The sequence below is a fragment of the Neodiprion pinetum genome, chromosome 4, assembly GCF_021155775.2.
Source record: "Neodiprion pinetum isolate iyNeoPine1 chromosome 4, iyNeoPine1.2, whole genome shotgun sequence".
NCBI classification, from domain to species: domain Eukaryota; kingdom Metazoa; phylum Arthropoda; class Insecta; order Hymenoptera; family Diprionidae; genus Neodiprion; species Neodiprion pinetum.
Window position 1 is genome coordinate 3,502,010 of NC_060235.2, and position 12,756 is coordinate 3,514,765.

Here is a 12,756-nt window from a genome sequence, read left to right on the forward strand (position 1 = left end):
CGACACAATGCAGGAATCATCGTTCCAAAATTAAACATCCCCCGTACATTGCGGCCCTGTGTACATACACAGACGTATGATATATAACGTACCCAGAACCGCGAATACGGACAAGTGTATACGTATAACATATGGCGAGGAAAAACTAAGGGGCGGCGTCCCGACGTCGCCGTCGACGATCAGGAGAGTTGATTAAACGAACCCCCGTCGAGCCGCTTGCGCCACTCCCTCAGCCCAACAACCCTCATCCCCCCGAATTGGAACCTAGCTGATGATGCTCGATTGCCCTTGAAGACGATCATTCGGTGCCAATTTTCAAACACCAAAAATGAATTACGCGGAATCGTCAGATTGGACGAGACGAATAGGAGTTTATAGAGATGAGATAAAAAATTAAACCCTTTCAGTACACGCGTATTGTTTAGATTTTTCGTACGAAAAAAAGATATTTCGCGAGACAAAAATTGTGTTATTTTTTAAATTATTTATAGTTTGGGGGAGGGGTGGGGAGGGGGATGAAAAATAAAAAAATCGGGCAAAATAGCGGTAAAACTAAAACTTGAGGACAGGTTCCGACAGACTCGGTGTGTACTGCGACGGTTAAAAAATTTTCTTTTCAACAAGCCGAAAACTGAAAGACTAACGATTACATAATATTGTGACCGTAGAATGAGAATATTACGATTTTATTTATAATTTCAATTGCTTACCCAACGACGACGCAACTCGGTTAGCAACAGTGTCGAGGGAGAGATAACGCGCTAAATATGGCCTTATCGACACGCCGATGAAGGATGAGAGGGGAATCGGAGGCTGCTACGGGTCATCGCTGCAGCAACGCGAGGGCGACAAAGGGGGGAGGAGAGAGAAAAAGCTCGGCGATTTGTCGAGAGGACGAGAAGCTGACGGAATGGAAGAAGCTCCACATCTCTCGGTTCGAAAAACGTAACGGGACGGCTACTTCGATGACTGCATCAAGTCGACGCCGCCGTTCGAACGTTGCCCGGGGTCGACACATCCGCTGACGTCGCTGCGACCCTGTGACCCCAAAGAACTTTACACGCCACGCGGTGTTACGCGTCTATGTATATATGCGTATTTACATTTCGGTCGATTTACTAAACGCAAATCGCCCTCACACTCCTGTCTGATTGTTCTGTCACGACTAGGAATTATGTTATAGGAAGAATCCGTCGAAATGTCTGAGGGGAAATTTAGTTTTCGGATAAATACGCCTGCATTTAGGCAATTCCAGGCAATTTTTGACGATCGGTATTTGGCATACGGGTGAAATTTAACCTGAATTGCATAAATGCAGGCGGATATATCCCAAGTTAAGCTTTACGTGAAAGCCCGTATTTGCATCGATTCTCCCGGTATGTGTTGTATGTTAGATGTTTCATGTTTATTGAATATTTTCATTGCAATGTTGGAAAACCAAATGCGTTGTAAGATCGGATCATGCGAAATTTTTTCAATGATACTTGAGTTAATTTTCACCCAAAAATCGGTAACGGAACTTGGGCAGAATATTATTTCACAAAATTAGGATTATTATTAACTATAATCAGAAAAAAATAAAATTTCAATTTCAATATTCACAAGTTAAGGAGGTTGGCTTGTGAATATCTGGAATTTTGTCGACTTGATGAATTTCGGATTTGATAATTGAACGGGTAATGAAAAGTCGACGAAGATGTATAAATATAATAATCTGCGACACGGGTCGCACCTTCGAACTTGAATGTACGATTATCCGTGCTCCGACCGCTGAGTGATTTACTGTCTTATTATTATCGATAAGCTTGAAACAGCTCGGTACGCGCGTTAACTCACAAGTTTCTCGGTTAGTGTATAAAGCTATAATCGCGCGACGTTATAGTTTTCTTAAACATGCAGCTTAGCAGCGGCTACCGCCGATTGCCGTTAACCCAGGACTTTACTTGCTTAGGCAAGTCGTAAAGGAACGACATTATGTATACTCAACGTATTATTACGCCTATATTACCCTGAAGCATTAAAAATACTCGCGCGTCTAGCTGCCGTCAACTGTTGTTATCGCTAGTGGTAAATTATGGAGGCATTAACCGGACGTATTATACGTTGATTGTGTATTTAATAAGCAAATCTCCGAGTTTATACCTCAAAGATTTGAAGCAAAAATTATCTACAACGAAAAAAAGATCGTTATGCATATACCATTGCGAAAATCAAGGATTATTCATGCAAACACATAGTCAGATTGATTACTGCTCCTTATCAGCGTTACAATGCAGTTTCAGCAACGTTGAGCGGGTTGCTCGCCGGCAGGCGCCCAACGCTTAATTTACTCTTCGAACCGTTCGAATAGTGCAAACGAAATAATATATCAAAACGAAATTGACGCGTACGAATTAATTTGGCGGAGAATCCCGATTCGTTACATTATATCTTAAGAAGAAATTGCGCACAAATATCACGAATACAATCGAATAACGAGTCCGAGTGTTTGCCATTGTTTATTCCTTTCTTTTCAACTTGAAAACATGTTTTTCAGTTTAATACAAGAGAAGAAAACCTCGTCATAGCCGAGGGGTTGAGGACGACGATGACGACGACGCCATGCACGGGAGAAGATCTATTATAATCTCGGGACGCGTTGCGTCGGCGTCGCGTCGGCAGTGTCACTGGAAACTACGGGACGTTAACCGGGTCTCTGATTCACCCAAATAGAAATACGAGCCGTGCAGTTTAACGTCCGCATCTCTTTTAGGAAGGATTATATACCGGCAAGCTTGCATGTGCAATACTTGCCACAACGATACGTGTAAAAGAGAAAAAAAGATAGAAGAATAAAGAAAAATAAAATAAATAAACGTCAAGGGAGAATTGGGATGGAGGAAACGAGATGTGGAAAATGCCGGATTACGCAATTCAGTCCAATGTGCAGTGGATGTGGAATACGAGTATCGAAATTCAGACACAAAGAACTCCTCTGTATTATACTGCTTGTATTATAATCGACGAACCGTGTGGTATCTTCTTTCCTCCGGAGAGTAGCCGCGTCGCTTTGCGCTTATCTTTGACCCAACGCCCTTAGATAACCCCGCATGTGTCCGACTCTGATGGACACGAGTGACGGGTGCGCATTGGATCCTGAACATTTTTTTGCTGAGGAATCCTTAGTGGCCGTATTTGTGAAGCAAGAGGAATGAGAGAAACAAAAATAAATGATTGAAAGTTCCAGACAGAACTACGGAAAACTCCCGGAACTCGAACGGCTTCTCTGTATAATACCTCGGAGTTACGATATTTTCACGTTACAAATTTCGGGGCGTAGATGTATTCTACGTGACGTAATTTACTTGGTTTTCCAACGCAATTACGTCGCAACTTCGTATATGCGTATATTTCTAAGTTTCTGTAATAGTGAAAAACGGATGTTGAGTATTACATATGCATGTAAGGATTCGGAATGTATTGTATAATGAAATATGTTGACTCTATGTAAACGACGACGAGAAATAAATTGACGATATAACGAGGAAATTTTACATGTCAGCATCGCATTTCGCCATACTAAAACATACTGCTGTAATATGTAATATGTTCTAATTAACTGATACGGTCTTGATTTGCTTGAATGAAATCCTTCGCCTAGATTCTTTGAAAGAACTCTGTGTAACAAGAGGGTGCAGAATTTCATTAAGACAGCGTTAAACTAATGAGTGATTAAAATCGCAAATTATAGATAACCTAATCCAGTAGCGAATTGATAGCTATGCGAGGAAAAAAATGTTTCGCTTGAAAAGTTCATATTGCAAAAATATACGCATACATGTAGCGATGGATAAAAATCCATTCGTCGTGATTTCTAAATATAAGTATGATGCACGGCGAAGGGATATGGCGAATGAAATAAAACTAAACTGCGTATTTGTACAGTATTTGCGTTAATTACATAAAACAACCATTCTGGGTGTGAGTGTATTTATAGAATCAGATTCAACGCAAGTAATGAGATATCGTTTTTAACATGGAATGAAAATTATTAAATCACACGGTAATATATCTGTAGGTACGACTTAGGCCAACTCGCGTACGCGTTTTTGCGTTATTTTCGTATTATCCAGTTTAATTGAAATGATTTTGGAGCGGCAGCGCGGCACTAGCGACTGATCTCTGAATCAGTAGAAACACCGAAAAATCTTTTTGTCGGCAACACAAGCGACTACTTTAAGCTCCAGTCGGTAAGTAAAATCTTGTGTTCTCAGTTCTCGTTAAAAAACTTACTATCAACAAATCTTCAACAGCAGTGCCCCGTTTCCGCACATCGATAAAGAAGAAATAGATTTATATTTCTTACCGTCACATTATGTATCGATGTGATTTATTCATTTTTTGTTTAATCGTGTTCTACTATTATATTAGATCGCATTACACCACGGTACGAATTACGATATTTAGTCGGTATTCAAGTTAAGCCGACAACATTTATGTACGATAAATTAATTTGTAAAAAGAACTGCCTGTTGCGATACTGATCATGTGGCCTAATGCCTTATAAGAGTTGCAGTGAAACGAGAAGACAAAAAAAAACTTACGTCACACTTGACGCGCCGCAATTAAACGAGTTAAAAATCCTCATCACTGGTGAGCAGCTCGATGTACTGCAAAACAATAAGCGAGAAAAAAAATATAATATAAATCGGATACAAATAGAATATGTACTGGTACAGAATAAAATTCTCACCTGAATGTGCTGCGGTCGTTTTTCCAACCTCTCATTCTGTCGACTTACAGTCGGACCCGATTCTCCTGACGTCTCACTGAGCAAGCTCTGTCTTGCCTCGGTACGAATCCTGTCGATATCACCGTCGATAGACATTCGAGAAATCACTTTCTCAAAGCTTTTCTCCTGCTCTTCCTCCCTCTTCTTATCATCAAAGAACCATGCCGGCGGTTTGCGGATAGCGGAAGTCTGGTCTCCGGTTTTTCGGCCAGACTGAGTCCAACTTTCATGAGCCGATTCGTCTCTCGTTGTGAATTCGGAGAGTGCTTTAAGATATCGAGATCCCGGAAGTTCGTTTTCCTTGTCATTCCTAATCAACTTCTCGGACATCGATCCTTGCAGGCTGCACCGATTCTTTCTGTCCTCGTTGAGTGATCTCAACCTCAGGGAAAGACTACTGGGCGGACGCTGAGGTGAGCACTCTATCACTTCAGGTGATTTAACCATCGTTGCCTCGCCCTCTTCGATGACTTTGTCAATTGAAGACGGTTCTTCGTTTTTCGTTTGAGCAACGTTGGAATTCACAACCAGCTTTTGGAATGGCTTGTTCACCGCTTTGCGAATTTCCGATACGTTCAGATGTTTCTTGTCAGAGAGAACCGAATATTTTTCTGCTACACCTTGGTTTTTCTGCTCTTTCCTCGTGTCAATCGCATGTCTGTTCAAGGGAGCCAGAAATGTTCCCTCGCCTTTAAACGTCAAGGAGTCTTGGAGAAGGCTCGAATTAACGCTACAAGTGTCGTTCAACGAATCACAGTTCGAACTACTTGACATTTCGGTAGCATTATTTATCCCGCTGTCATTGAGTTCTGTATTCTCATTTTCTGCTGTCGTTACTACGGGTGTTTTCTCACGTTTAAATGATGTCTTTGTTGAATATTTTTCCTGTCCCTTTTTTTTTGGTTGCTTCAGGGATCTTCTCGGTCTGTCGTTTATGACGATCAGGGTATTCTTTTCGATACCGCTCGGCCCGGCATCTATAATTTATATTTAACAGATCGTGGTATATAGTTAAGGCCTTTTCCATTATCAGATATGAATGAAAAAAGAATGATAATAATGTATTTTCTCACCGTTTTCAGAGCTACCAGAATCTGCATGAGGAGCAGGTTGAATTGAATTGGTGCTATTCTCCGTATTCTTAAATAATTTAGACAGCTGCTTGGCCAATCTCCAAGAGTTGTAACTGTATTTTTTCAATCTCTGCAAAATTGTTAGATGCATTGCCTCCTCCGCAATGGCACATCCTTCGACAATCTTTTTGCGTTGTGAAACGGTCAAATTTTTCCCACGGAGCTTAGCCTACACAAGTCCAAAGCAAATAGGAATAAGAGAAATTCACGTTTCGTATAAGAAGACCACGAGGATTATATTATTACAGTACGGTGACAGTGGGAGTAGAATTTAGATACAAAATTTTCATATATACCTTCAGGGCAAACGAGGGATTCTCATTTCCTACAAATGGTTTGAAGAAATTGCTTTTAATCCAGGCGCGGGTCACTATAGTTTTGCCGAAAAATGTCACGTAATACTGGCTCTGGAAATTCACAAATGAAATTTACGTCATACAGAACATAGTCAACGCGCACATCAAAGTGAAAGCGTAACGAGATATTGTCTCACCGGTACGATCGAATTGGGATTGTCGAACCAATAAAATCGCTTAAATTCGGGAGAGAAGTCGATCATCGCCGGACTCCATGGATGCCCGATTACTTTGGCCCACACGATACTCCCCGCCTTGAATTTACTCTCGATGAACATTTCGTCCTTCGGGAGTTCCGTGCACTCCGGTGCCGAACATTTGTTTCTTGATTTATCTGTCGATAGTAAAAATAAAAACAACAGTGAGTTGCACAGTATCTGCTATCGGCACGTGTCGGGATATTGAACATTCGCCACCGTCACATGATAAATAATATTTATATTTCAGACGTACCGGAATTCATGGAGCAATACCATTTTTCAGGTACTTCAAGCGGGTCATCGATGTTCGCTACGTAACGCCACTTTTTGCAAGTTGGTTCGCAGCATTCGATCCAGAGACCATGTAAGTTGGGTATCACGGTATTGTTATCGTCCTCCATGGCTTATATGGTTCGAAAATCGCAGACCTATTCGATAAAATCAGAAAACCCATTTCAATTGAAAATATATCCATATAACCGAGCCGAATAAAGTACAGACGAATGAAAATAAGGAGTCAAAGAATCGCACTGCACGAAGAGTTAGTTGAATAAAATGTGACGCAATTCTGAGATTTTTAGCATATCAATTGTATATTATACATAATAGGGAGTGCAGCCGATATACACTAGTTATCAATTATATTATACTATATTATTTAACAATAAACAATCGATCACGGACTATGTACGAATAAATTAACTATATTCTGAAGTGAGTGAATTCTCCCGGCTTCGACGGATTGGTCAATTCTTCCCGGTTACCTTGGCACGTGCCGTTTCGATCATAATTCTTGGAGGAATAGCTCCAGCATAGGTCTTTTCTAGTTTCCTGATCATTTTCCGCCGCTAGATCCGCTTTGTTCTCCTTATCATACGTCAAATCGTTCTTCAGTACGTTTCCTGCTTTGTTACGGTTCTTCTTTCTATATCCCTGACCTATTCCAGCAGCGAAGCTCTGCCGAGTCACTGTGGAAAGGTTTGCTTCGTCTGTAGGGATGTTGAGAATTTTTCTCGGCATCACGGCAACGTCTATTAATTTTCCCCGCGTATATTTGTCCTGGTTTTGAACCGACTTCTTCGGCGTAACGAGGTAGTAATTCTCCTCGTTCTCCCTGTCGCTGTAGTAAACAAGCTTCTTTGGCCTCAACACCTTCTTGTCGAATTCCTTGCGAGACTTGATCGGTGCTCCTGGCGTCGAGGCGCATCTTTCCTGAATATTCGGTGGCGTGGCTCGACCATTTTCATTCGCATCCTCGTCGTCCTCGCAATCCTCGTAGACCAAAACCCTGGCTGCAGGGTTCGTCCGCTGGTTGTTCACCTTGATGTCGAATCGTTGTTCATTAGTACTTGATACCTGAAATAGTATTGCGCATTGGTTACAAATCATTATCTGCGTAAACGAATTAAAGAATGATAATCACAATGTGACTGCGTTTCTCACCTTGATACTTTTTTTCTCGACCTCGGTGAAGTCGTGAAAGACGCTGGTAACCGTATCGAAAAATTTCAATTCTTTCGAAATTATTTTACCCTGTATTTTACGATCACTTCCTATCATTTCGACTCCGTTCTTCGCTGGTTCGGAATTGAATATCAACGCTCTCGCTGCCTTCTTCTTCCTTTCCGCCATTTTATTTTGTACTTTTTCACATTGGGCGTACAATAAGCTCTTCAACGCATAATGTCATGGAGATATACATAATTCATCCGAAGATAGATTCATATCTGTATACTTACTTCGTTATCCAAAATCTCCGAAATGTGAAGCTGGTATGCAAACGTAACGAAACAAAAAAATCTCGCGAGTGACGATTAAAAATTTTAAACCGTCATTATCGCGGCTCTCTTCACATCGTCCCTTTTATCACGAGTAAATCACGCATTGGCCTTGCCAATGATTAATATCTGAGACTCAGACAAATGGGAAATGCTAATTATTACTGAATCGTCAATCACCACTGAGTAAAAAGAAAATGATAATCGGTATTGTAATAAATACGAGTCCGTGGTACCAACAATTTTTTTCAGATATTTTTTTTTTCCACGTTCCTCTTTCGAGACAACGGGACAACAATTCAGAAATTAACGCAAGCTACCAGTTCTTTAATTACTTCTCATCACGTATACGGAAATGATCAGGACTTACCTTAAGCAAGCAGATTGTAAGGTGAGAACAGGCCTGAGTTGGAAATGATAAGAACGAAACGGAATTAAGGTAGCGAGTGCCAAAAGATCGGATGACTCGCAAGTGAGTTCGCAGAACATAATCCGAAGTGAATATCTGTTTGAAAAACAATTGAACAGCAGCCGCGGAAGATTACAAATATCCGGCCAATCAGATCATCGTATACAGCGGCAAGGGCCAATGGGCAAGCTGCTTCGACGCTGGGCGGGAAACCGCGAAATACCGCTCCTTTTTTTTCGTGTTGCGCGATGTCGCCCGAAGTTAACCGAAGTCGGTTCGGCTCGGCAGGCAGCAGCCCACATGGAAAATGGAGATTGAACAGAGTGAGCAAAGGAGGCATTCGCCATCGTTGATGGTTGTATGGCAGGCGTCGTGAAACGGGCGGGTCGCTGCAGCGAAGAATAGAGCGTATTTGTGTGCTTAATGACTGTCGAAAGTGGACCGAATCGAGGAAGAAAATAGCCGCGAGCAGTTGAGAGGTAATGTTTAACGGGCTATTAGCCACAAAATTGTCAAAACATTATATTAAATTGCAGACTTCACGGGAGCTGAACCATTATCGGGGCACGTAAACTACCCATTGCGCATGCGCCGTTGCGGGAATGATAAATTTACGCGCAATACGTTTGGCTAACGTTTAATTATTCGACTGGATATATTTCCACCTCACATACCTGTCATTCCGAATTTTCCTCGAATTTTCATGCATCAATTCACCCGCCGTATCCTCCCATCTCTAAGACCCAATCTCTTTGTCATTTTAACTGATATTAAACAATTAACACCAGTCGTACTTAAAACCTTATATTTTACTAATTAATTAAAATAAGAACGTCCTGTTGTTCAATTTCACACATTATTTTATCCATGCCACATTTATATCTATACGAGTCGACTGCTTGCCTAGTGCATTCGTGCCTTTTGTTCTGATTCAAGTATTCAGCATCAGGCGCAAATACAATTTCGAACAAATTTTATATTTAATTTTTTTATTTCAGTTCAGTGAATCAGAATTAGCGAAATGTCATCAGCTCAACTCGATCGTCAAATTAGGATGGGGAGTGTGAAAGAAAGGAAGGAGAACGAGAAGGGTAAAAAATCTGTCAACCTGGTTTACAAGAAGCACAAGCACGAGGAAAGTCGTCATTTTAAGTTCAGCAGAAAACGTTCGCAGAGTTTTACAGGGAATGGTAAATTTTTCCCACCTCATAAACGGCGTAAGAAAGACGGAGGTATTATTCCGCCGACAAAGTTTTTGCTCGGCGGTAACATCTGCGATCCGTTGAATCTGAACAGCATGCAAGACGAGGAGATAAACAGAGCGATGAATGCAGTTACTCCGAAGTCGAGTCCTTTGCCGACGCCGAAACATAGGAAAGGCGCCATCGAAGTTATCATTCCGCCTAACATATGTGACCCTCTGAATCTGAACAATTGTAATGACGATGATGAGTACGAGAAACATCTAATTTCCCCCACAAAAAAGGGCTCCAAGAGACGAAACAGAAAACGCAAACGCGCATCGTCCAGCTCTGGAAGGGACGACGCTATTGAACCAGCTTCGGAAGCAAAGAACAGCGAAAAGGAATCGGTAGAAAATGCCGAACCTGTGCCTGCTGGCGTTGAAGAGAAGGTCGAAATTAAGCTTGCTCCTGCACCTCTGAGTTCTCCGCCTAGTAATCCTCCAGTAGTGGAAACTAAACCAGAAACTACTAGTCCTCAGAAAGATAAGAACAAGTTACGCCTCAAGGGGCTGGACGATCTGAAAGACAAACGACTGCGTAAGGTGGACGTTAAGGATAAAATTGTCAGTCCTGTTATCCCACAACCTGGGGCTTGGAAACCGAGACCGCAGCATCGTGCTAGTCAAGACAAAAAGAAAAAGGCACAAAAATTGCCCAACTTTAGAGCCAAGGATGCGCAGTATCAATACGGCAACTATAACAGGTATTTGTTTAATTAAGTAAAGTTATAATTCTCTTAGTATTAAACATTTTTCAAATATCTACTTTTTTGAGTTTATTACAAAATGATTGAAGAATCAAGGACTCATTTGGTAAATTAATTTTATTTCTAGGTATTACGGATATCGAAATGCCCATGCCGAAGAAGATGGAAGACTCAGCGTGTTCGCCAGAAGAAAAGAGTTATTCTACGGGAAGGACGTGCTGGACATAGGATGCAACATTGGACACATTACATTGTCGATCGCCCGTGATTTTGCCGCACGTAGCGTGACTGGAATAGACATCGACAGGAAGCTGATTAACATAGCGAGGAAGAATGTCAAGCATTATGTGAACTGTGTCAGATCACCGGCGACTCACGAAGACGGAGGGAAAGGAAAAGACTGCGACGCGAGCTTTTATCCCCTATCGATGCCAATCAGCTACGGACTTATCGATATACCTGGTTTTACAAAGAACAAAAGTCAAAAAGGCTTCCCATACAACGTCACCTTTGTACAGGTAAGCAGCGATTTCATTTACATCTGCAAAAACTCGCTGTCATTCCAAAAAAGCGTCCTGTAACGATTTTTTCTCTACCATTTTTCAGGGTAACTATATATTGGAAGACGACGCGCTGCTGGCTTCGGAACAGCCGCAGTTCGACGCTATATTATGCCTGTCAATAACAAAGTGGCTGCACTTAAATTTCGGCGACTTGGGGCTGCAGAGAGCTTTCAAAAGAATGCACGCCCAGCTGAGACCCGGCGGTGTACTTGTACTCGAGCCTCAGAGTTGGGGCAGCTATGGAAAGAAGAAGAATCTCACTGTAAGTAATCGTGATCGTTATATCTGGACGGCGCAGTTTTTTCGTTATTAAGAAAACTGATCATATACTTCTGGTTATGCTTTCAGGAACGGATATACAAGAATTATCACAGCATCGAGTTCTTACCGCACAAGTTTACACAGTATTTGCTGTCACCGGAGGTCGGTTTCAGTAAATGCGAGGTAGTTTCCATACCGCCACATCCTTCCAAGGGCTTCCAGCGGCCGATTCAGCTTTTTACAAAGGCACCCCTGACTCCCGAGACCGCAGGTGAACCGACACCAAGCTCGATGGCGCAAAGTGAACGCAGAGATTTTGAAAGGGATTTATTTCCAAAGGATTCTAAGAAGGAGGGAGGGAACATGTCGGAGATGAGTCAAATCAGCACGGAGTCACTCAGCCAATATGAGCAGTTAGAAAATGTTTACGCGCCCAGCGCCACACCCTGCTACGATACCCCGTGCCACACAAACGATAGTCAGCCGATAGAGCCTAAGACGATGTGTTACATTGATATGGATATAGAGAATGCGGAGAGCGCTGCTGCTGGTGCTGCTGCTAGTGCTGCTGCAAGTGCGGCAGTCGGTGGCAGAGGTGAGAAAACAGACATCGGTAACGATAACAAGCAGCAGTCAAAAGGCAGATGATAAGAAATTTGAAGAACTGTCGATGATAATCACTACGAGTAAATTAACCGAGTATCAACTAAAGCGAATAAAAATTCGACTGCAGAACGAGAGGGTGATATTTGAGAGTAGAGAAGGAATAAAAAAAAAAAAAAAGGTACCTACTTGTGATAAATGATGGACACGATTGAAGCGGATAATTGATACTTTGTTGCCAAAGTTCAACTCGAAACCACAAGAAAAATAAAGATATTGACAAATACCAGTGACGACAATCGCGAATGTCATAGCCTAGCTACATAGCGTTCTAATAAATGTATTTCTGATCAACGAGATAGAGGATAATGTACTTCTCTTGGGCTCGACGGACAAGAAGAAGAAGAAAACGAAGGAGACGAAGAGGTGAAAAATAAAAAGAAGTATATGAATTTGAGCGGAAGTATAAATGCGGCAAAGTGCGGTAAAGCAATAGGTAATAATATCGATAAAAGACGATGCAAAACACTGTCAAGAGTGACGAACCAAACCATGATGAGCGTAAAACAATTCTGCGATCGTTAACAATATGCGAGAAGAAACAGAGATCGATTGTATAAATATGTACGTAAATCTAAGGTAGAGCAATAGCTATGAGAAAGTAGACGAAAGAGACTGGAGAATAGATGAAACGAGTAAAGTGACGAGCAAAAGAGAAGGGAATTAATAGAA

General features: G+C 41.7%; 2 protein-coding genes across 2 annotated transcripts; one reads left to right on the forward strand and one right to left on the reverse strand.

Annotated features, from left to right (window-relative positions):
- Positions 1-3,985: 3,985 nt before the first annotated feature.
- On the reverse strand, positions 3,986-6,861 carry LOC124217224 (MORC family CW-type zinc finger protein 4). The gene is made up of 6 exons (XM_046622619.1): positions 6,714-6,861; positions 6,398-6,594; positions 6,201-6,311; positions 5,845-6,073; positions 4,733-5,748; positions 3,986-4,649 (listed from the first exon to the last, which is right to left on the reverse strand). Exons 1-6 carry the CDS (start codon positions 6,859-6,861, stop codon positions 4,614-4,616), a joined length of 1,737 nt encoding a protein of 578 aa, XP_046478575.1. The 3' UTR covers positions 3,986-4,613.
- A 2,098-nt stretch (positions 6,862-8,959) lies between these two features.
- LOC124216335 (7SK snRNA methylphosphate capping enzyme) lies at positions 8,960-12,248 on the forward strand. Its single transcript, XM_046620728.2, has 5 exons — positions 8,960-9,126; positions 9,646-10,594; positions 10,725-11,115; positions 11,204-11,422; positions 11,509-12,248. Exons 2-5 carry the CDS (start codon positions 9,669-9,671, stop codon positions 12,067-12,069), a joined length of 2,097 nt encoding a protein of 698 aa, XP_046476684.1. The 5' UTR covers positions 8,960-9,126; positions 9,646-9,668; the 3' UTR covers positions 12,070-12,248.
- The last annotated feature ends 508 nt before the right edge of the window (positions 12,249-12,756 follow it).